Below are 22193 nucleotides of genomic sequence, written 5' to 3' on the forward strand. Positions count from 1 at the left end.
GCCCACAATTCATTTTCCCGGATTAAGGGTGCCCAGGGCCAGGGATGTGAAGTCCCATCGTGGGACAGTCCCGGCAAATCCAGGACATGTGGTCACCCTAGCTACAACCATACCTGGACACTCTGTAGGAGGTCCTGTTGACGTCATGGGACACAAGCCATTTTTGGAGGGGAAGTGGGAGGGGAGTGTGGAGTGGCGCAACACCGCTCCCACGACCCAGAGCTTCCCCCACAGTGATCAAGAGAACCAGAGCGTTCTCAGGCATGGCTATAGCTTCCTCCAGTTCCAGTTTATCATCCCACCCCTATCGCCATGTTTAGATGCCTCATGATCCACCAACTGCGGTATACCCTTTGATGATGAAACCAACTCCTTTATTGCAGGGCACTTTGATAACCAACATACTGGATTCTCCGTAGGGCAGAATAGATTTTTACCTAGGGACAGAGTGTGTGTAGGATGTAGTGGGACGGGGTCTTCTGGCATTTGATTGATTTAAATATGGCTCTGAATATCAAGACAGATGGCTATCCATCTGCAGCCTTCTTACTACTTGCAAACGAAAGTTTTAGTTTATAGTCTACCTCTGCGTAGTTAAGACCAAAGACCAATAAATGTTTTCACAGCAGGAAACATGGGCAGACTAGGTGATCTGAATGGTTCTTATCGGCCATCAGATTCTATGTTTCCATGTTACACCTCCATACCTGGGAACTTCTGAGCTCCGGCTACCCGGAGCCTTCCCTTGCGGGCCGCGGCCAGGACTGCCCACTGACGTCAGCGGGCGGTCCCATTGACGTTGGTGGGCGGATCCGCTGATGTCAGTGGGCGGATCTGCTGATGTCGTGGGCCTTCCCGCTGGGGAAATGGATGGAGAGCAGGGCATGTCAAGAACCAGCCACCCGGAGGATTTGGGTGTCAAACCCGGAGAGTTCCCAGGTATGGTCACCTCCTTCCCCTGAAGCCCCACTGTTTTTTTGGGGGCACCCTATAGTCCTTCTATGACTCCTATAAGTTTGATGTTTTAAAGGAGATCCTAGTCATACCAGCCACGGAATCTTAGCCCTAATGTCGATTTGATGTTATTATCCAAGGACAGGCAGACATTGTCACTCCAGATGCCAAGCACTTCACTTCCAATAATCCTCTAGGTCTTCCTTTCATCAAGGGGGGTTTCAATCCAAAACAGCTGGTTTGGCGGAGGCTGCCGTGTCCCTGACATTTACAGCGCTAGCAAATTAAACAAAAAAAAAATCAAATGCGTGTTTCTAAATCGTTTAAAATCACTAGACGATTATATGTAAAACACCTTATGTAACATAGCTGTATTCGTTTTTCTAATCTACACGCACACACACACACACACACACACAAATCCACACACACATTCACACATACATACACACAAACACACAAACCCACACACACATACACAGACACACACACAAACCCACACACACATTCACACATACATACACACAAACCCACACACATATATACTGTATTTATGGACTAAAGATGTGGTCTATATGACATTCGGGTCTGGATCTGTGCTGTTGCAGTATGATGTTCATATATATATATAATTTTTTCTTTTTCTTAGCGATGTAGCCGCGAGGTGATGTGTTTCCAAAGCAACCACAATCATGAATGTTTCCCTCGCTCCTGTTCTTTTTTTTTTATCTCCCTGTGCCTCTGTATACTCTGCACAGGCGCCAGACTGTATACAGATGCGGAAAATGCAAGCGAATTCCCACCCCGCCGGCATTCAGCGCTGACTCGGACCCCCTAAAACCTTACAGGTAACGCATCGTACATCAGTGCTTTATTTGGGCTACGGGATAGAATGTATTGTAATGCATTGGTCGCCCATCTGCCTCTGAAAGGGTTAATTAAAAACCAGAAAGAGGAAACCGCTGGTGTCTTCTGTAGATATGGATAGAGACATTGATTCAGGGTATAGAATATATAGGAATGAAAGGGTTGATAAGACCGAGCCTCACTAGCCAATATGATGCGCTCGAAAGAAAGCAACGCTCAAAATTCTATTGTTGGATTCCAACTGAGATATTTCTGTGTGTGTCAGCATTAGGAAAAATGATAGTTATATATATTGTAGCCAAAAGAGACATTTCTGACGCTTGTTCTTTTATTTAAGGGAATTAAATGATTATTATGTAGGTAAATTGGTGATTTTTTTATGTCACCTCAATACACCTTTGAGTGACCTGGTGACCCTCTTTGAAACGGGGCAGTTGGCTAGTACAGGGTGGGTTTCTAGACACATAGACCGGGGGGGGGGGGTTCATTGTAATCCACGAGCAGCCAGTCTTATGATCAGAAGCATGAGGATGACAGAAATGGGGTTTATTCAGATCTCATCCGAAGGGAACGTATTCAAATTCCCGATAGTTTGGGTTTTTTTTGCTCAGCTATCACGCTAACGGGCACTCGGCCGCTGTATGCACTTTAAGGCATATGATAGCGCCTTTGCAAAAGCACAAGAGGGATTCGGCATTTGCCCTCTTTCCTCCTCCCCAGGTCGTCGGATTTCCGAACACATCTGCTCTGTCCCTGCGCACATGTAGTATATTCTCCGCCAGCTCTAGCGTTGGCTCAGGCTGGAGTTTCAGGGGGTCTAACCAGAGCCCCCACCCCCCCGCTTAAATGCACAGAAAGCGCTCCCATTGATTTCCGTTTCTGCTGCTGATCGGCTGCTTCAAGCAGTCTAAGGTGGCTTCAAAACAGGAGACCATGGAGGGGGTAATGCCCTGCAGCCCTAGAGCTGCAGCTTCTCAAAAAGTAAATTCTCTTTTTCTTTCAGTAAACAATTGCGTATTAAAGTAGCAAACAGTAAGAACTACTCGGCCCACCTAGTCTGCCTATTTTTCTGCTACAAAGACCTCTAACCATTTTGGGTTCTTTGTCTTTGGTTTATGCGTATCCCATACATTGTTTCAATTCCCTCGCTAATTTAACTTCTACCACTTATGGTGGGAGGCTGTTCCCCTTATCTGCCACCCATAAATGCATGAAATTAGTTGTATGGTCTTCCTTGCCTCCAGAGGTCATGCGGTTCCTTTCTCGCCAACTGAAGCACCTGTGCCTAAATACATTTTAATATAAATATATTATTATTATTATTATTATTAAAAGATCAGTTGCTGGAAGTGCCCTGCTGGTCCCCTCCAGTATGCTATTTGAAGGGTAGGCCTGCTGTAATGGCCTCAGAGATACCATCTGGTTTCCAAACCCCACTTCACTTGGGCAAACATCCGATATTCAACAAGAAGGCGTTTTTATTACTAGTCTCAAATTAAAGTGTATTTTCAAAAATATTATATTATTTTAACAGTCCTAGTTTTTGTATAATATAATGTTTTCAGGCAGCGGTATATTAGCCATATCGCTGTTATTTTAGCCCGATCTACAAGACAATCACCCTGACTCCTTATTATAATACCTGATAATAACAGTAGAATGGCTCAGTCTTAATTCCTCAGTCAGAAACTCTACTAAAAGTTTATGGAGGAAAGGACTTTACTAGCATGGCCATAAAGAATTAGCTCAGTGTGGTGATTGAGCAGGGAAGGTCACCCAAAATATCACATGACCGACAACAATGGCCGCCTCCAGGTCTGCAGGTAAAGGAAGTTTATTGGAACAAAAGGAGATAAAACCAGGTTTTTGGGAACGATAACTTGCCTTACTGTATACAGCGCTGGGGTTTATGCTCAAGTAGAAAAATAGATCTTTTACCAAATTTTGAAATTGATTAAACCTTTATATTCCATAAAACACGTCTGTAGAGGTGGATTTAAAACATTAAGTATGAGCTGATTCGATGTAAAATGAGGACCGTCTGTATGTTTACATTGCAAAAAAAAAGCCATTTGCTTGGCCTTGAAATACCCAAAAAGGCACGTTTTACAGCCTTCAATTACTGCAGCCATGAAATCTGTCGTCTGGCCGGGCATCTCAATGAATCCGGAAAGCACAGCTAACGAGCTCATAACGTGTCCAGAAATATTCATCGATTCTATGCAAACGTGCCAAATTTCTAATGACATTCCTTTAAGAATATGTGAAATTAATAAGGGGTGTCTTGGAAGAACCCCGATAATCTGCTTCAGAATGCGGCGTATTGCTCTCTTCTTTAAGGCCGCCTGTTTGGCAATGAGCAGCATAATCTGTGTTTATTTGCAGTCACTATAAACAAGATGTTGGCATTTATCATGTTTCTCTTGTTCTGGGAGGCTAGACAGACGGGAAAGAGAGCGCTCTCCATTTTTTTGGATTCAGAAGGCTGGGTGAAGACCCAAAATCAGGCCTTTATATATAGGGGGTAGGTTTACTATATTAGGGATGCTTGACTTTCATATAAACCACCAGTTAGCTAAAATGTCAGTGACGTAGGATTGTAGATCCTGGGATTGAGCTGGCGGAACTACGGCAGTATATGTTAAAACTCCAATAAGAATACTTGCATTTCCATATGATGTTGAATACATCTCAAATGTGTTTCTAGGAGTTAGGGTGCAGGTCACTCGAGTCCCTCCGCACCAAACTCATCCAACCATGTCTTTATGGAGCTTGCTTTGTGCGCTGGGGCGCGCTCATGCTGGAACAAGAAATGGTCTTCCCCAAACTGGAGCCACAAAGTTTGAAGCCTACAATTGTCTAGAATGCCTTTGTATTCTGTAGCATTAACGTTACCCTTCACTGGAACGAAGGGGCCCAAACCCTGAAAAACAACCCAAAACCATTATCCCTCCTCCACCAAACATTACTGCGGGCCCTGTATATTCCGGCAGGTGCCGTTCTCCTGGCATCCGCCAAATCCAGATTCATCCATCAGACTTCCAGATAGGGAAGCGCGATCCATCACTCCAGAGCTGCTCGGCCTTGGAAACCCATTTCATAAAGACGCTCCAGACGCTGATGTTGCTTCCTGGGGCAGTTTGAGACTCTGTAGCGAGTGATGTTGAAAGCAGCGAAGCTCTTTGAGTGATCTACGGCTTCGTGGCTGAGCTGTTGTTCCTCCCAGACATCTCCGCTTCTAGATAATAGCACAGGGAACCGGGGCTGACAATTCATGAACTGACCAAAGGTGGCATCCTATGACAGCGCCATGTTTAAAGTCACTGAGCTCTTCAGTACGACCCCTTCTACTGCCAATGTCTATGGAGATTGCGGCCTGTGTGCTGTATACACCTGTTATCAATGAGTATGACTGACACTCCCCTCAATAAGGAGGGGTGTCCCAATACTTTTGGACATATGACCTGCTGACCACATCGGCCATGTTTTCCAGGACACATATCATTTTTACATATTGCTGACCAGCCCAGCCCAGATAAAAGCAGTATGTGGGATGTATAGACTCATGGAAAGGAACCAATTGCTCAGCTATACATCCTCCATGCTGCAGGGCAGCATTTTATCTGGGCTGGTCAGCTATAAAATGATATGTGTCCTGGAAAACATGGCCGACGCGGTCACCCGATCACCGAAACTCACCTATAAATCCCAGGGCAGGACTGAGTGCTTTTTATTTGGGATACATAAATATGAAGCCCAGTAAGAGGGAAAAAAGCCCCTCTCTATCTGAGAACACAGTTGGAAACCCAAACAAAACGTGATTATCTCCACAACGCAGCCAGTTTTAATTAGCTCGGCCTGTTTCTGAGAACTTCATTTTTGAAGGAACATTCCTGTCATAGCAGGACATCCCAAAAAATTACATTTACTAATAAAACGCGATTTCGCGTGCACAACGCTATAAAAATGCCATTACGATAAAAGCAGCTGGTTTCCTGTTTTATTTTCTATTTTGCAAACGGACCATATATTACAAAAGGCTTTACTTTACTACTTTTATACATAACTCCCAAGTGTCCCATTTTAAGTTGGACAGTCCTGATTTTTATGCACTGTCCCTCTGCACAGCTGGGTTAGCCCCCCATATTAAGAATTTTAACAAAAGATCATTCAATTTGTTAGATCAGGTTAGATCAACTGTTTTTTTTTTCCGTTAGATCTACTCTAAAATATGCAATATTAACAATCTTTTTCAGGGGCGGCTAACCCGTAGCCAGCCCCCCTCAACAAAAAAATTCAACAAACTTATTGATTATGATAGCTCTGCATTAGATCAGGTTTGATCAGACAACATTTTTGTTAGATCTAGTCTAATTACTGAGATATTGCATATTTAATGAGGGGGGCTGGCCCTCCGCAACTGAAATTTGATTTTTTTTTAATTGATTTTGGTAGATATTCATTAAATCCGGTAAGATCAACAGTTTTTTTCATTAGATCTATCATGTAGGAGGGGGTACTCACAATCCTATTTTGTGTGCGGGGGATGGGAATACATACGGTTGGCCCCACCTCAACTGAAATTTGGAATTATTTTTATTGGTTTTGGAAGATATCTGTTAGATCCGGTAAGATCAACTGTTTTTTTCCGTTAGATCTATCACGCAGGGGGCGATATTCACAATCCTGTTTTGTGTGCGGGGGCAATAGGAAATAAAGCATTTAGAGAAATAAAACCTATCTTTTAGCTTTGCATAGCCCCCCCCCCAAAGTTCACGGTACAGAGGTAGAGCTCAACGGGACAAAACTCCAAATTCAGTTGAGGGGGGCCAACCCGTATGTATTCCCATCCCCCGCACACAAAATAGCATTACAAATATCGCCCCCTGCATGATAGATCTAACGAACAAAACAGTTGATCTTACCGAATCTAACGAATATCTTCCAAAACCAATTAAAAAAATTCCAAATTTTTGTTGAGGGGGGGCCAACCCGTATGTATTCCCATTCCCCGCACACAAAATAGGATTGTGTATACCGCCTCTTGTGTGATAGATCTGTCCATGGCTCGATAAAGACCGTAAGGTAGAGACGTTGCCCTTGAATTAAATGCACCTCACTTTACTACCGGATTGCTGAGCGACTTTATTTGTGGTATTTTGGGGTGCTGGTGGAGCCCGGTTCGAGCACCGGAAATATCGGAGTGCAGAAATTACATCAAACCTATATGTTATTCTCCTGCCCACCCTGCTTACGACTTGACTGAAAAAAACCATTCATGAGGCCACTTCTGCCTATGATCTTCTCCATCTCCTCCCATGCATCCTACTTTAAAGCCTTTGCAATAGTTCTTAGGGGTGCTGGTACAGCAGTCCCACCATGAAGTTTGGATGAAATCTTTAGTTCTCATTTGTATCTGAGAACCTTTTTTTGTGTTTATTAAGCAGAATTGCAGGAAATGGGTCAGAAGATCTGAGAAAACACTTACTTCGTGAGGCTGTTGAGTGGGTAGATGCTAGCACGGCGGGAATCGAAACATTCACACTCAGAGATAGTATGATAACAGTAGTTATGTGCTTAGAGGGCATCATGCTAAGCGAAAGAACAACGACGAGCGGAAGGCATTAAATATTGTAGGGTGACCGGCATTATCTGCTGACCTGGGTCTCACAATTGTAGGTTATCATGAGATATTTGTGGTCAAACCTTGTTTTTTATGCGTCATTGTGTACCTCAATGAGGGGCACTTGTGTTTTAAGGTCGTGGTTAGGGGGCAGGACTTTTTTACGTAACTTTGTGACCTATTGATAGCTGCGCGTTGTAGCCTCTATAGGGTAAATGGGCCAGTTGGGCTAGACTTGTGCATTTGTATTCGGGCGGAAACGGAAACGAACACAAAGGGTGCGTTTTTGTTGTTCAGCCTGAATACCGAACATGGAGGCAGCAAAGCGTACACGAAGACAAAGACACACAGCACAAAGAATCTTCGTGTTCGTCTTTGTTTACTAATCTCCTTGGTCCCTTCCCCATCTAACGGGAGCGGAAATCCGCAGGTTCGCCACCAGGAGTTAAAGGGCCTTGGTTGATGCTAGAAGAGACCCCTGCGGACGACCAAGAAAGTCGTTCTTATGGCCCTTTAACTCCTGACGGCAAAACTACGGATTTCCACTCCTGTTAAACTTTTCACTCTTGGAGCGGGGAGACAGGCCGTCAGGAGTTAAAAGGGCCGTGAAAGCAACTGTAAGCGACCAATAGAGTCGCTTGCACTGCCCTTTAACTCCTGACGGCGGAACTTGGCCTCCAAGAGTTTTTTGCCATTTTTTGTAGAAGGGGTTAATACACGGTTAACGCAGTATGCACTACGCAGCAGCTTTGGCGCCGCGATTTTAAAGGTCCGTACCGCATTAACCCCGTATTAACCCCTTATACAAAAAAAGAAACCAAACACGAATATTCGCCTGAACTGAACACAGGAACGGGCGAATATTCGCGGAATTCGAAGATTTTTTTCCCCACAAAGACGAACACGAAGAGTTGGCCGAAGCCCAAGTCTAGTTTGGGCAGATAAGAGATTTCTCTTGTAACTGCTCTACTGAGCAGGGACGCCAGAGGGCGATCTTCCCCCAGTTTTGCATTGGCCTAGGCCAGAATATGTCACTGGTCATGAAGTAGCAGTGTTTTTTTTGTAGTCGTTGTAAACTTTGGGGTTTTTTGTGTCTCGCCTGTATTAAAGCCGACAATAATAATAAAAAAATCTGAACCATTTGTTAGGAACTTAAATATTTTACCCCCAAAAAGTCGGTCATCTGACAGCTTGGTCATTACAATGGTGTTTTTCACAACAGCACCATGGGCCCATTGGCTGCAGAGCTTCTGCTCAGATAAACATAACTTAGTCTTATTTATGTATGTATTGCAGGACACATGATGAGTAGCGGATGACAGAACCTGCGCCTTGTTACCAGATCACCATGAATCTCTCGCCAGCCCATCACTTAAGCCGAGGAAACGTCACCCAAAAGCAGATGGAGGTTGCTGTGGACCCTGGGCCGTGGGAGCCTCAAACTATCGTGGTGGTGGTCATTTTTGGCCTCGTGTGTCTGCTCCATTTGACCGCGTTTCTCTACACCCTGTGTTTCCAGAAATATGGGAATTCGGAAGCCAAAACCTTGGTACATTCCTTACCCCAAAGTGGAGAAGACGGGGAAGAGTCAACGACCCAAAAATATCCATCCCATTCAGTCACCGAGCCCACCTATATTCCACATAAAGACAAAAACCCAATACTGATATACTTGTAAACAGGGCCCAGGACTAACATTCTGAAATGTCTTCAAATCCATAGCCTGACATTCTCTTCTTAAAGCGGACATATTGTTTAAAAAATGGAGTCTGGTTGACGCTCAAAAAATTTAATTGGGCCAACAATAAAGACCGTAAACGTACGTAAGCCTTTTGGGACCTCAGAGGTCTCTTCTTTAGATGAAAGGTCCCAAATGCTTGTGTAACTTTACACCTTTACTTTGTATGCCAAGTAAAAGGTATTGACGTCAACCACAGCTTTAATTTCCTCTTGGGCTAATACAGCTTATCTAAAAAATAATAATATTTAATAGCATAAGATCAAACTTCTCAACAGTTTTCAGAGTCTTGCACCACATCAGCACAGGTTCATATTCAGAGCTCAGGGTATGGAAACTGAATGCTGGACCTCTAGGACAGTGTCCTTTATTGCCAAGTAGGAGGTAATGCCCAGGTCCTAAAATAAAACATTTTTATTACCACGTCCAGCTAGTCCTGCCTACCGTGACCTGGTTTTGTCCTGTTCTGGCTCCCGTATGAAAAGGCAGGAGGCGATCTCCTTATTTATTTAAAGTTTAAGAATAATTTCTCTAAAGATATCTTTAAAACCCGAGCTATGATGATCAGCACTGGGGGCCATTAGCCTGTGCTGAATGAACTAGAACCGGGCAAGCTGGCTTAGGTCAGATATGAACCAAGTTAGGGCCAAGCCAACCCTGAACAAAAATCTTGAGATCTTGAGCCAGGTTGCTTCAGCTTCTCCTCTCTTTGGGTTTTATTCACTAAAAAGAGAGTTGGCAGGAGAGTTTGCTAGAGAGTGAAGGTTTCAACTCCCTCACTTCGCCATCCATTACGAAGGGCGAACACCAGCAAGCGTCTACAGAAAGAAGGGCCCTGTATAACGCATAATCCAATGGATTTCAAGAAATCCACCAGCCAAGCTCACAGTGGTTGGCCCTTCATAATATATATAGTACAGTCAAAGAGATGAAACCACAGTTCTCCTTCGAACTCTCTGGTCTACTCTTCCTTTAGTGAATAAACCCCTTTGCAGCCCAGACTGAGTTGGACGTCAGGCTAGGCCAAGTAGAGCCAATGCCTGGTCACCCGGCTATAATACTAACGTCTCGAATGGCCCGGTTTAGAAGGAGGGTTAATCTCTTTCAAATTTGAAGACGTCGTCAGAATATACAACGCATTTAAATATACAGCTTGGAATTCATTGCAATAACGACATGGCCACACTCCGATTCGCTTACTTAGGACGGCAAAGGCGGAGTGACTACGGACAGCGGGGCGGTGGCAGGGAAGACTGTTCCTTCTATGTATTCGTATGTTTGTGCTTTTGGGGGTAGGGGAGCCTAGGTGATGGCAGCGTGATTTTGCCTTATTTTGGTGTCGTACTGTTTGGGACCCAGCTTCAGTGAGGGGCGGACATGCTGTTCCCGTGTTCTTTTGCTGGTAACTTGTGCAAGCAGTATGTCAAATCGGGTTTCTCGTTCGTGCTCATGACTGTTTCCTTATTTTTGAAAATAAAAATGAATAAAAAGATTTTAAAATCCATGGCAAATTTGTTTTCTTTTACCGTACATTGACAAAAAAAACCTAATCTATTTAAAATTAAAGTGATGTTTAAGTAGAAAACAAATATCTTATAAGAACCATATTTATCATCTTAGATGTGCCCTGGGAAATATGGCACAGATACTAATGTAATACTTAGTGAATAAAAATATTATTTTCATGATAAATGCCTTTTAAAATAGGCTTCCTATTAATTATCTGAAATACCAGTTATTATCTGAATTATCTTAAGCACCAAATAAAAAAAATACATCAAGGGTATTTACTTTGTTTCATATTTGAATTAGAGTATCCCAAGGGGGTAAATTGTCCCTGTTGCCAGCCCTCTATTCCAGGACCCCTGCCACAAACCAATGGAACTACCTGACTTCAAGGACAGTAAGAGTGAAATCAAATGTTCAAGTATGCTTCTGAAAAAGATATTTTGGAAGATGATGGCTCCATTGGATATACACTAATTGGCCACTTTATTAGGTACACCTGCTCAATTGCTCGTTAACACAAATAACCAACCACATCACAAGAACTCAATGCATTTAGGCATGTAGACGTGGTCAAGACAACCGAGCATCAGGAGGAGGAAGAAAGGTGATTTAAGTGAACATCTCTAGGGTTTACAAAAAAAAAGAGAAAATATCCAGTGAGCGGCAGTTGTGTGGATGAAAATGCCTTGTTGATGTCAGAGATCAGAGGAGAATGGCCAGACTCGTTCGAGGTGACAGAAAGGCAACAGTAACTCAAATAACCACTCGTTACAACCAAGGTATGCAGAATACCATCTCTGATCGCACAACACTCCGAACCTTGAAGCAGATGGGCTACAGCAGCAAAAGAGCACACCGGGTGCCGCTCCTGTCAGCTAAGAACAGGAAACTGAGGCTACAATTGGCACAGAATAATCAAAATTGGACAATAGAAGACTGGAAGAACGTTGCCTGGTCTGATGAGTCTCGATTCCAGCTGTGACATTCAGATGGCAGGCTCAGACTTTGGCGGTTCAGGCTGGTGGTGTAATGGTGTGGGGGACATTTTCTTGGCACACATTGGGCCCCTTAGTACCAATTGAGCATCGTTTAAACACAACCGCCTACCTGAGTATTGTTGCTGACCATGTCCATCCCTTGACCACAGCGTGCCCATCTTCTGATGGCTACTTCCAGCAGGATAATGCACCATGTCACAAAGCTCATATCATCTCAAACTGGTTTCTTGAACGTGACAATGAGTTCACTGAACTCCAATGGCCTCCACAGTCACCAGATCTCAATCCAATAGAGCACCTTCGGGATGTGGAGGAACGGGAGATTCGCATCATGGATGTGCAGCCAGCAAATCTGCAGCAACTGCGGGATGCCATCATATCCATATGGACCAAAATCTCTGAGGAATGTTTCCAGCACCTTGTAGAAAATACACCACGAAGAATGAAGGCCGTTCTGAAGGCAAAAGGGGGTCCAACCCGGTACTAACAAGGTGTACCTAATAAAGTGGCCAGTGAGTGTATGGAATGGATGTTAGTAAATTACTTATCTGCCATGCAGGACAATAATTATCCAGAGAATGTAAAGAATGCTGGGAAATCCCTAATTTGCATTATGAGCAAGCAAATCACTGGGGTAAATTATTTTTTATCAATAAAAATGAGAAATCATTTGAGGGAATCAGCGAGGGCACATGGGAAGATTATGGAAGATCGGCATGGAGAACAGCAAAATCTTTACGTACGTGGCAAATTTTCAGCATAAATAACATGGGTTAAGTAACAGACATATAAACGTTTAACAAACCAACAGGCGGTATATCTGCAATTCCAGCCATGAAAGCGGTGAGTGCAGCATGTACCCCAATTAAACAGTCCTTAAAAGAACAAGCCCTTGGAACGAGATACGGTTATCGCACAACAGACCACACATTATGCGAGGGATGAAAATAACACGTATGGGCTAAAAATGCCCCTCCCCGTAGGCTTTTTATTTATTTTACTAAAAACTGTTTTTATTGAAACTACCTGTTTTTTTGCTTGTCAACGATGTTAAGATATGTAATCAAGTTGCAGTTCTGAAGCTCTCTCTATTCTCACCAACCCTTGCAAAGGCTGCTTTACCTTCCAACCATCAATCAGTAACTGAGCATAATGTAATGAGGAATTCATGCATTCATACATACACACACCTATACACCCACCTATACACACACACACCCCATCATATTTTTATTTGGTGCACTGACCTTTCAAAATTGAGCATTTTTGAAAAGGGACAGATCCGCAGATATCGGTGATAAAAGCCTTGTAAAAGAGGAGCGGCACAGTCTATAGCGTAAGAAGCTCATGCGCAGTCTGCTAAGAGAAAGCAGGTGGACCTCATCCAAGCGGGACTCGAGCGCAACCTGCAGTTTCAGATGATCCCGGTTTTTGTTGCACAGAAATGTAAGGCTGTGAAACTGTTAAGCAAGGATTCTAAAGAAAAATACAGTTTTAGGATGTGGAATATTCGGCACCTTTATTTCTTTAAAATAATGGTTTGAAACGTACATACACGTCCAAAAAGAACTAAGAATAAAAGTGACAAAGACATGGGTTTGTGGGAACAATATATATATATTTTTTACTGCAAATTGTATTTTATCTGACAGTATATAATGTGGTTTACCTTTATGGGGAAGAGCCAAATCTGGTGTGATATTGTGGTCTGGCTAAACATTTTTTTTTTCTTTTACTTAAGATTTTGCAAAGATCCAGATAGTTTTTACAATGATGTGGATTAGTAAATAACCACAATATTAACTACAGGAATAAAAATATTGTAATTTGCAATCAATGCAGAATGTCTTGTTATGAATTGGTGAGACCCTGAAGGCTCAAATTATGCTAGGGATATCCAACACGGCTCTCAAAGATTAAAAAAAAAACACACAAATAGGCATTCAAATAGCTAGAATAATAAAAACAAAAATCCTAGAACTTAATGAATTGGTATCCATGACTACAGGACACTATATGTGTAAAAAAATAAATAGCAAGCATAAAAGCTTTTTTTTTTTTCACATTTCCCTTTTTTTTATATATTTTAGATACATGACTTAATACTTTTATATACTGTCCCTTTAAGCTTCTTCTGTATATGGATATTCGAAGCTTGACGATAATAACCTTTATTACATTTCATAACCATCGACAGTTTGTACATAGGGTCACGATGTGAGGCTATAATTACCCTTTTTTGCATTTGATACAGAATATTCGTGAGGGTTTTTAATACGGTATTTTCAGAAATAATTGCGTTTGTTTCCTTCTCCATTTGGTTAATCGACAATACCCTAACAAGCAGAGCTCGGCGGCCATTTTTAGCACCATTTTCTGGTTACCAAATATGACAACTTTTAAATTGATAAAATACGTAGACCAAGCTTCCTTGGATCCTACCTTATATACCCAAATGATAAACATGGCTAACACATTCTCTCCTTGCCTTCTGGGTTATAAATATATCTATCCCTAATCAAAATGGAATTTCAATACTAAAACCATTTAAATATGACATTTTCTCTGGATCGGACATCGAAGATCAATTGGCGACCAGGAGAATTCTCATTGGCTGAACGGTGAAATCACCAAAGCCAAAAGCATGAGGTAACTTGTAGGGTTCCATGCATGAAAAAGATAGAAGTTTGGTAAGGCCTGGAAAAAACGGTAGCTTTAGCGGCCATATTTATTAAGGCAATCAGGAGCTCGATTCAGGGGCAGATCCTATACCTGGAACAATCACGGAAACCGGCTGAAAGTTTCTCATCATTGCTTCCAGTTTTATACTTCGCAGGGTGAAGGGGTTTTAAATATGTGCCAACGCGTTTTTAACTTTTTTAAAATTCACGTTTTAAAACGATATTCCTATTACGTTTATAAAGAAATTCCTCGTTGGATCATCTGTAGGCACAGCGATCGCTTTTAAAATGGGTGCAGAGAACACAATCGTTCAGTTAGGGAATTCAGAACCCCTTTTCAGGTTCTATCAAAATGCCACACCAAAATGGAATAAAATGGCGCCATTTGCGGATGATTTTTTTTTTTTTTTACATGTTGTCTTACCAAGTCATAAAAAAAATTATACAGAACATAAAAAAAAAAAACTTGTATATCGTTAGCTGAACATAAACCTTTTTGCAGCAGTGATCTGCATTGAAGTGAAAAAACAGTCAAATATCCATCCCTCCAAAAAGGGTAAAATTGTTTCCGCCTGCAAGAATACATTTTTTTTTCTCTCTCAAGTCCTTTGGGTCCTGAAGACCTAAAATATATATATATATATGTATATTTTTTTCATGTAAAAAGACAATTTTCACTTGCACAGTTCATGGTTAAACCTGAGAAAACAGGGAAGGGATAACAAAAGGACGTCTGATATGGAGGAGTTCCACAAATTAAAAAAAAAAAAATAATAAAGTCTGATATGTTCTTAAATTTCCCTTTTTTGTCAAGAGGGAGCACTGGCGGTCGCCATCCTGCCTTGGAAGTGGTGGTTTGTGGTGTTGGCATTGGCGACGGAGGAGTCATTTGCATCAATGGTATAATCTGTGTGCTGAGGGCAAAAAGAAGAAAACACTATTTAAAACGGGGAACAACGGGACGCCCTAAAAACATGCGCTGACAATTCCTTTAAATGCCTTGTTAGACCTCAGGCTTGTCCGAGGGGAGCCCCTCCATGCCCTTTGTCTAACTATCACAACATGTTGGTGCGTATCCAGCGTATATATAACTATAAACATTTCTGCGCACCCATTAGCCTTAACTCGATGTTATTCAAACCACTGTCAAACCCAAGTCCCACACCCCTGCTTCAAGAATGACAGTATCCAAGGGTCCCTAGGATTCTGCTCTTCATCCTTAACCCTCATAAAACTAAAGAGAGTTTTATTAAAACAAAAAGCATAATCAAGAATATAGCATAACTTGCTTATAGAACCTGTAAAACCAGGCCATCTTCCACCATCATGCAAAAAGCTTTCTTGAGCCATTCACATAGTATATTCCTCTCCTAAACTGCCTAGATCACAGACTGAAGACGGATCATCAGCTCAGTAGATCGGCTTTAATCTGTGTTGTAGCAGAGCCGCCCTCCTGTTTCACTATGGTATTGTTTTTCACCCCTTACATGTCTCCGGAAGATCCTTTGCAGTAAGCTCCTCTTCGGGGGCTCAGGAAGCTGCCTCCAGTCTAGGTCAGGAGAACGTGTCCCATTTGGTCCAAAGACATTGAGGTCCTTAAAGCACTCTGTCTCAATCATCTGTGAATTCAAAACGATCGGTCAGGAGAAGGATCCCAGCATGAAATGGATCAGTACGGTTTGCAGGGCCAACAATAAATATAAAAATTGGTGTACTTCTTATGCAGCCCTTTCTAGGTTGTGGTCACATCTCATATGACCCCGCCGAAAATCAGACCAAAGTGGTCTGTCTCCAACATCTTTTACAAATAATAAAAATAATCTTTATTTGTAGAAAATGAAGAGGTAGAAATAAGTTTTTTATGAAGTGTTGGCAATTGGTAACTTCACCAATTACTATGAAGGGCCAACACTGTAATTTTTCTTGAGCAAGAAGGGTTAAGCTGGCCCTATATAATGTATAATTTATTGGGCTAGGATACTTTGAAGAAATCTCTAGATTCAGCTATACGTTATACAAGGCCAGCCAAGATGCAGCAAAAACATTTACCCACCTCGTTTTGCCACGGTATCGGCACACAGCCCGTTGCAAACTTGACATAGAAATCATTATCGGTTTGGTCCAAGTTGACTCCTTTGACTGTAGAAAACTGTTCAATATCCAGGACGTCCTTACAGTATACGGCTCGGGGCTGCAGGGGGCAGTAAAGAGTTAATTACAAACCAGTAATCTTAATGAATGGAGCATGCAAATCGCCTATATGCTTTGTTGACATTTGTGTAAATGGTTCATCACCGCTTAGCATAGTTTAGTAACAGATTTCCAGCAAATCCCATCACACCTAAGCCTGATTTGTGCACCATTTATGTTATAGATATGCAATCATATGTATATATATATATATATATATATATATATATATATATATATATATATATATATATATATATATACACACATATACAGCGATTCTCCCACCCACTCTAGACTCTCCAATTTCACGGGTATTTAAATATCCTCGGTTCTTACGTCTGGCACAAAGGACGGTTTCATTATTCCGGCTTCCAGCCTCTTAAAGTTGATGTTCCTGAGAAAGGGATGCTGCTTCACCTGGTGGGCGCCATGTTCCCCGCAGCCCAGCCTCTGCTTCGGGTCTTTGGTCAATAGCTACCAACAGGGAAGACAGAATTTAGAGAGAGAAGGAGAAGACCTGACCATCCTTGATCAAAGATCGTTACAGCACTTCTATCCTGACATGTAGTATTGTAAGCATCTCCCCACCACCATGACAGTAATATAGAGACTGAGAATGGATGAAAGGAGGTACATAAGTGTAATTCACAAATTCTCCTATTACAGCATAACTAAATTAGTTTTTTTTTTTTAAATAAAAAAATATTAAGACAGATCTATGCAACCTCGCTTTAAAGTGAGAGACGGGCGCATGAAGTGATTACGGGGTCGCAGCCGCTGGTCAGGCAGCACTCACCATCCTACAGATGGATTTCGTGTGTTCTGAGAATTTATCAGAATAGGATTCCTGCTCTTCCTGCACTCGCTTCTCCACTTCTTCTCTTTTCACCCGTTCTTTTCGCGCGCGGAACGGAGACTGTCCCTCGATCATCTCGTAAATCAGACACCCCAGACCCCACCAGTCCGGGCTAAATGTGTAGCGCTCATTCTTAATCACTTCTGGAGCTGGCGGAAAGACAAGATGTTTCAAAAACGATGCTTTGTACATAAAATGATGAACACAGAGGGGAGAAAAACAACAAACAAACAACAAAACACAAAACTACAAGCAGAGAAACCCCTAAAACGGGAACAGCTATTAATCCAAGCAGGCTGAGAATGTTGCTTGGTAATATATATTATATATACACACACACGCTATTATATATAGGACCTTGCCTTGTATACCTTATTGTTGCTGGGGGGTATCTGTCCGTTAGTGAAAGCACTTACCCATGTAACCCACCGTTCCCACTCTTCCTCTGATGCTCTCTCCCTCTGGAATTTTAATGGCCAATCCCAGGTCAGAGATTCTGATGTGACCTTAAAGAAGACAACACTGTTATCAAAACCAGTATTCCGTTTCCATAGCGACTGCTCAATATGTAGAAATTTGCCCAGGTGTTATAGCTCAAAATAAATGAAATGCCAGTCAGCCTTTCCCCCGTCAAACCGGCTTTTGACGGAAGAAATTCAGGTGCATTTGCCCAGATACTACCATTAACCCTTACTATCCCAAAACCATTTAACCCCAGGAAGATCTTTAATTTACGAATGCACCGACATGGGGAAAAATGTTCTTATACTGTATGTATTCCTAACTCATTATGCTGCAGGTAAATAGTATTGTCTGAAATGCTTCCAGAATGTACAAAACATTCATCTGGTGCAGAGTTTGAAAAGTGATGTGATCACTATTGTCACCGTTCTGTTGGTTGCTATGGTAATAAAACTGCTTTTCAAACTCCAGTCTGTCTGGGATGTATCAATTGTTCTTGAAATTTCTGGCCGAACACATATTAAGCCTCACTTTTTACCTTTATTTATTGAGCCAGACCCTTACTTCCAAATGCAGAAAATAACGGGCAGATTATACTTGCAGCAACATGGCATGACGTGTCTTTGATGTCGTAATTTCTAGTTCTATTAACCCATAGAACACACAAGAGCCTGAAGCATGAATACAGAACGCAGGGACTGGGCCAACCACAGCATGACACTTACCGTCATCATCTAAGAGAATATTTTCTGGTTTTAAATCCCTGCGGGAAGAAAAGTAGTAAAAAAAAAAAAAAGTTAGAAAAAAATGTTTTAAAACATATCATTAAACAAAGTATTAAAAACTACCACCTCCCAAAAACGTGTAATAGTAGAACACAAAGGGGTAAATAAAATAACATTTATTTAAAAGGCGCAGCGTACTGACTTATGGACCAGCAAACAGAGGAGTACATGTGACCCGTATGAACGACTGTCTATTCCCTGGGGCGGTCTGTCTTTCTGTACGTGTTCACCATGTTCTACTCCCTAATTCATTCGCTAATTCATTCGCTATTGTGGAGCAATAACCTCCCAATTCTAATGGAAACATCAGGCTGGGCAATGGCTGGCTAAGGATCCTGCGAGTTGCTCCAAGCTACCCGTTACCTACCCTAGACACCCAAGTCTTGTTCCCTAACCGTACTTTCCTCTAACATTAACCCCTTCATGACAAAGCCCGTATATGTACTGGCTCACAGTTTTAAAGGGGTTAAAGAGTTCCTGTGGTATTAAAAGTCTTCCCGTTTCAGACATTACCAGCCGAAGAGGAATCTCCCTGCCTGTAGTGTTCTAGATCCAGAACCTGAAGCTGTCAAAAGTCTGATCTGGAAGGGTCTGCATGCTTAATGGACTAAACTTAGTTCTCTGCCATTTATAATAGAAGACCCCTGTCTATTAATCAAGGGCCAAGATTGTTCCAACATCCACATACTCTCACTTTAGGCCTTGTGGGTTGTGGTTTAGTCTAGGAAGGCTGCTTAACAACATTAAAAAAAGTTTTTTTTTTTTTTTTTTTTAAATAAAATGCAAGAGAAAGTATACAGTGCCTCCCACGCTTTGCCCAGAACTGCATTCATTTAACATTCAGGGATGCAGAATCCGTGATCAGGACAAAGCTGTTGGCAAGTGTCCGGTCCCCATTGTGTATCTGCAAGCAGTGCAGGGGTTAAAAAAATCATATGGTTTTATTGTCTCTGCTCAAAAGGAAATAATAAAAAAAAAATCTGGTTTTAGATGTACATTGTGGCTCTTAACCACCTACCTGTAGACAATGCCTTCCTGGTGTAGGTGGTCCAGACCACAACAGATCTCGGCAGCGTAGAACACCACGCGTTCTTCCTCAAAACCAGGGTTGCCCATGTTGTAGATGTGGAATTTGAGGTCTCCTCCATTCATGATGGTTAAAACCAAGCACAGGGCATCTTTTGTTTCATAAGCATAAGCCAGGCTGACCTAAACCACGAGAGAGCCACAGAATGAGCAAACGTCCCGGGTCTTACCCAAACAGAGAATAGCCAGGGAGGCTCTGATAGAGGCAAAGCATGTCTGACCTTTCAACACACCAAAACTACACACACATACACTCCCCAGTAATTGTCTGACCACACATGCACACGGCTTTAAGCAAACTACAAACTACAAGAGAAGGAATTCTTTCAAAGAAGAAACAAAGACAACTAATGAGGGTCATGGACGCATTGAAGTGCACTCCAGCACAGATGGCTTTGAACTAACCAGCTACACCTTCCTTCTAGAACCCCAAACAAGCGCGGCTTTTAACATGTTTAATTCAAACTACGTATTGCTTTTCTTTGTCAAATATTCCAGCCACTAGGTGGCAACCCAATAAATACCATAGTTGCTCGATTTTGAAGACGACCCTGATTATAAGACGACCCCCCCAAAATTTGAATATTAATTTAGGAAAAAAAGCCTGAATATAAAGACTACCCTATAAGAAAAACATTTTACTAGTAAAAATTAATTCATGTAAACTATTTTTCACATTTAATAAAAACTAACTTTTTATTTGCCAACCTGCCCCCAGTTATGCACAACTGCCCCCCAGATATGCCTTATACACCCCTATATGCCACTCTGGCCCCTAGAAATGCCTTATAGCCCCCCCTATATTCCACTCTACCTCCCTGATATGCCTTTTAACCCCCTATATGCCACTGCCTCCATGATATTCCTTTTAACCCCCTATATGCCATCTCAGGCTAGAAGAGCTTCCTCTAAATGATAGTGAAATGTCAAATTTTGATCATTCTTGATATAGGGCTGTGTCTACCCCTATTATAATTAAGACAGTCCATCTATGAGAAGAGGATGGGGGTGAGTGGATCAAATTCATACCACAAATCGGCTGTTCACTTTCTCCAGGATCTGCTTCTCATTTAGCGCCATCGCCTCCCCTTTCCTCTTCTTGATCCTCTTCTTCTCTAGCTTTTTGCACGCGTACATTTTCCCAGTGGCACGAACCTGGCAGGCACATACCTGAGGAGAGAGCGACACCTCGCTTATTAATCAAGGTACTGACCGAGGCGTTATATGACAGGAGCGCGTACCGGAATACAATACACTTACCTCCCCAAATCCGCCTTTGCCCAGCACTCGGTACTGCCGGAACGTGTCCTTTGTGACTGCTTGTCTGCAAGAAAAAGAGAGAATTATAATGTATCACCATAACAGAGACCATCAGCCCCAAAAGTTTCATATTCTTAATGAGAGCTATGAAGGGAAAAGAAAAATCGTATGAAATTTTTTTTGCAGAAATCCAATATATTGTTTAACCATCAATCAACAAAATTTTTTTTCCCTCATTTGTATTGAAGTCTACACCGCGCTTACTCTTTAAGAACCGTAAGCTTCCAGTAGAGCCAGTAGAGGGCGCCGCTGGGTCTACTAATCTACTCTTAGCTGTAAGAGGAAACGTATCGGGAGCGCAGACGCCCAGAGCTACGGACAAATCAGCTGTCAGGCAGGACGCGGCCAACGGGTAAGGAAACGGGCAGCATTTCCGACTGCTTGACTTTTACTAGAACAGGGACAGCACGCTTTATTAACAGATTAAGAATAAAATAGGGCAACGCTGTTAAAGGGACTGTCCAATATATCAAACAGCCAAGGAGGAATGCATATTATTTTACACAGTACTTTACTATGCATTCTTCACTTTCTGCAAATAAAATCCCCATCACCGAACTGAAGTAAATCACCGTAAAAGCACTCCCATTGGACCCCCGGGAGCCAGCGCTAGAGCCACATCGACTAAACGCATCTCCTGCAAGACAAGGAGCTGGGCCTAGGAAGCAGCACCAAAGAGAAAGAGGATTCTGCCGATTTCCTTTATGCCGGAGTATGGGGAGGGGGGGTGATATAAGGGGACACTCGGCTATCAAATCCATTAACGTGCAAGTTAAGAATCTTCTCCAACTTCTATGGTCATAAAAAGTTTGGCCGTAGTATACATTTTGGGGGTGTGGGTGTGTAATACTTTAGTCTATGGGAACTGGATCCCCCCCACCCCCACCCAGACAGATGCAATCATAATGCCAATGCAACACTACATGAGCATCCCACAATCAGAACCGCATGCTGGTGGATTTTCATTAATTCATTATAATAAGTTCATTAATATACCTTTCGAGACTTTTCCACTGCAGGAAGCGGTCAAAGTACATGCTTTCCTGGTATTCTCGGAAAGGGGACCCTCGCAGAAATTCATGGAGGTGGCTGGTGAGAAAGGGTGATTAGGATTAATATCA

General features: G+C 42.3%; 1 protein-coding gene and 1 long non-coding RNA gene across 2 annotated transcripts in view; one reads left to right on the forward strand and one right to left on the reverse strand.

Annotated features, from left to right (window-relative positions):
* Nucleotides 1–1592: 1592 nt before the first annotated feature.
* On the forward strand, nucleotides 1593–9427 carry LOC128492035 (uncharacterized). The gene is made up of 2 exons (XR_008354057.1): nucleotides 1593–1802; nucleotides 8741–9427. It is a non-coding gene; the product is annotated as an uncharacterized LOC128492035 (long non-coding RNA).
* A 3754-nt stretch (nucleotides 9428–13181) lies between these two features.
* Nucleotides 13182–22193, reverse strand: part of LOC128491986 (G protein-coupled receptor kinase 5-like) — a 29690-nt gene continuing 20678 nt past the window's right edge. The window contains exons 6-16 of the mRNA XM_053464395.1: nucleotides 22069–22161; nucleotides 21013–21076; nucleotides 20782–20922; nucleotides 19685–19875; nucleotides 18607–18644; nucleotides 17836–17925; nucleotides 17360–17568; nucleotides 16900–17037; nucleotides 16424–16561; nucleotides 15858–15989; nucleotides 13182–15284 (exon numbers count right to left, since the gene is read on the reverse strand). Of these exons, the coding sequence (XP_053320370.1) occupies nucleotides 15180–15284; nucleotides 15858–15989; nucleotides 16424–16561; nucleotides 16900–17037; nucleotides 17360–17568; nucleotides 17836–17925; nucleotides 18607–18644; nucleotides 19685–19875; nucleotides 20782–20922; nucleotides 21013–21076; nucleotides 22069–22161 (1339 nt within the window). The 3' untranslated portion in view covers nucleotides 13182–15179. The remainder of the gene's footprint in view (nucleotides 15285–15857; nucleotides 15990–16423; nucleotides 16562–16899; nucleotides 17038–17359; nucleotides 17569–17835; nucleotides 17926–18606; nucleotides 18645–19684; nucleotides 19876–20781; nucleotides 20923–21012; nucleotides 21077–22068; nucleotides 22162–22193) is intronic.

Source organism: Spea bombifrons, chromosome 4, assembly GCF_027358695.1.
Source record: "Spea bombifrons isolate aSpeBom1 chromosome 4, aSpeBom1.2.pri, whole genome shotgun sequence".
Taxonomy (NCBI): Eukaryota; Metazoa; Chordata; class Amphibia; order Anura; family Pelobatidae; genus Spea; species Spea bombifrons.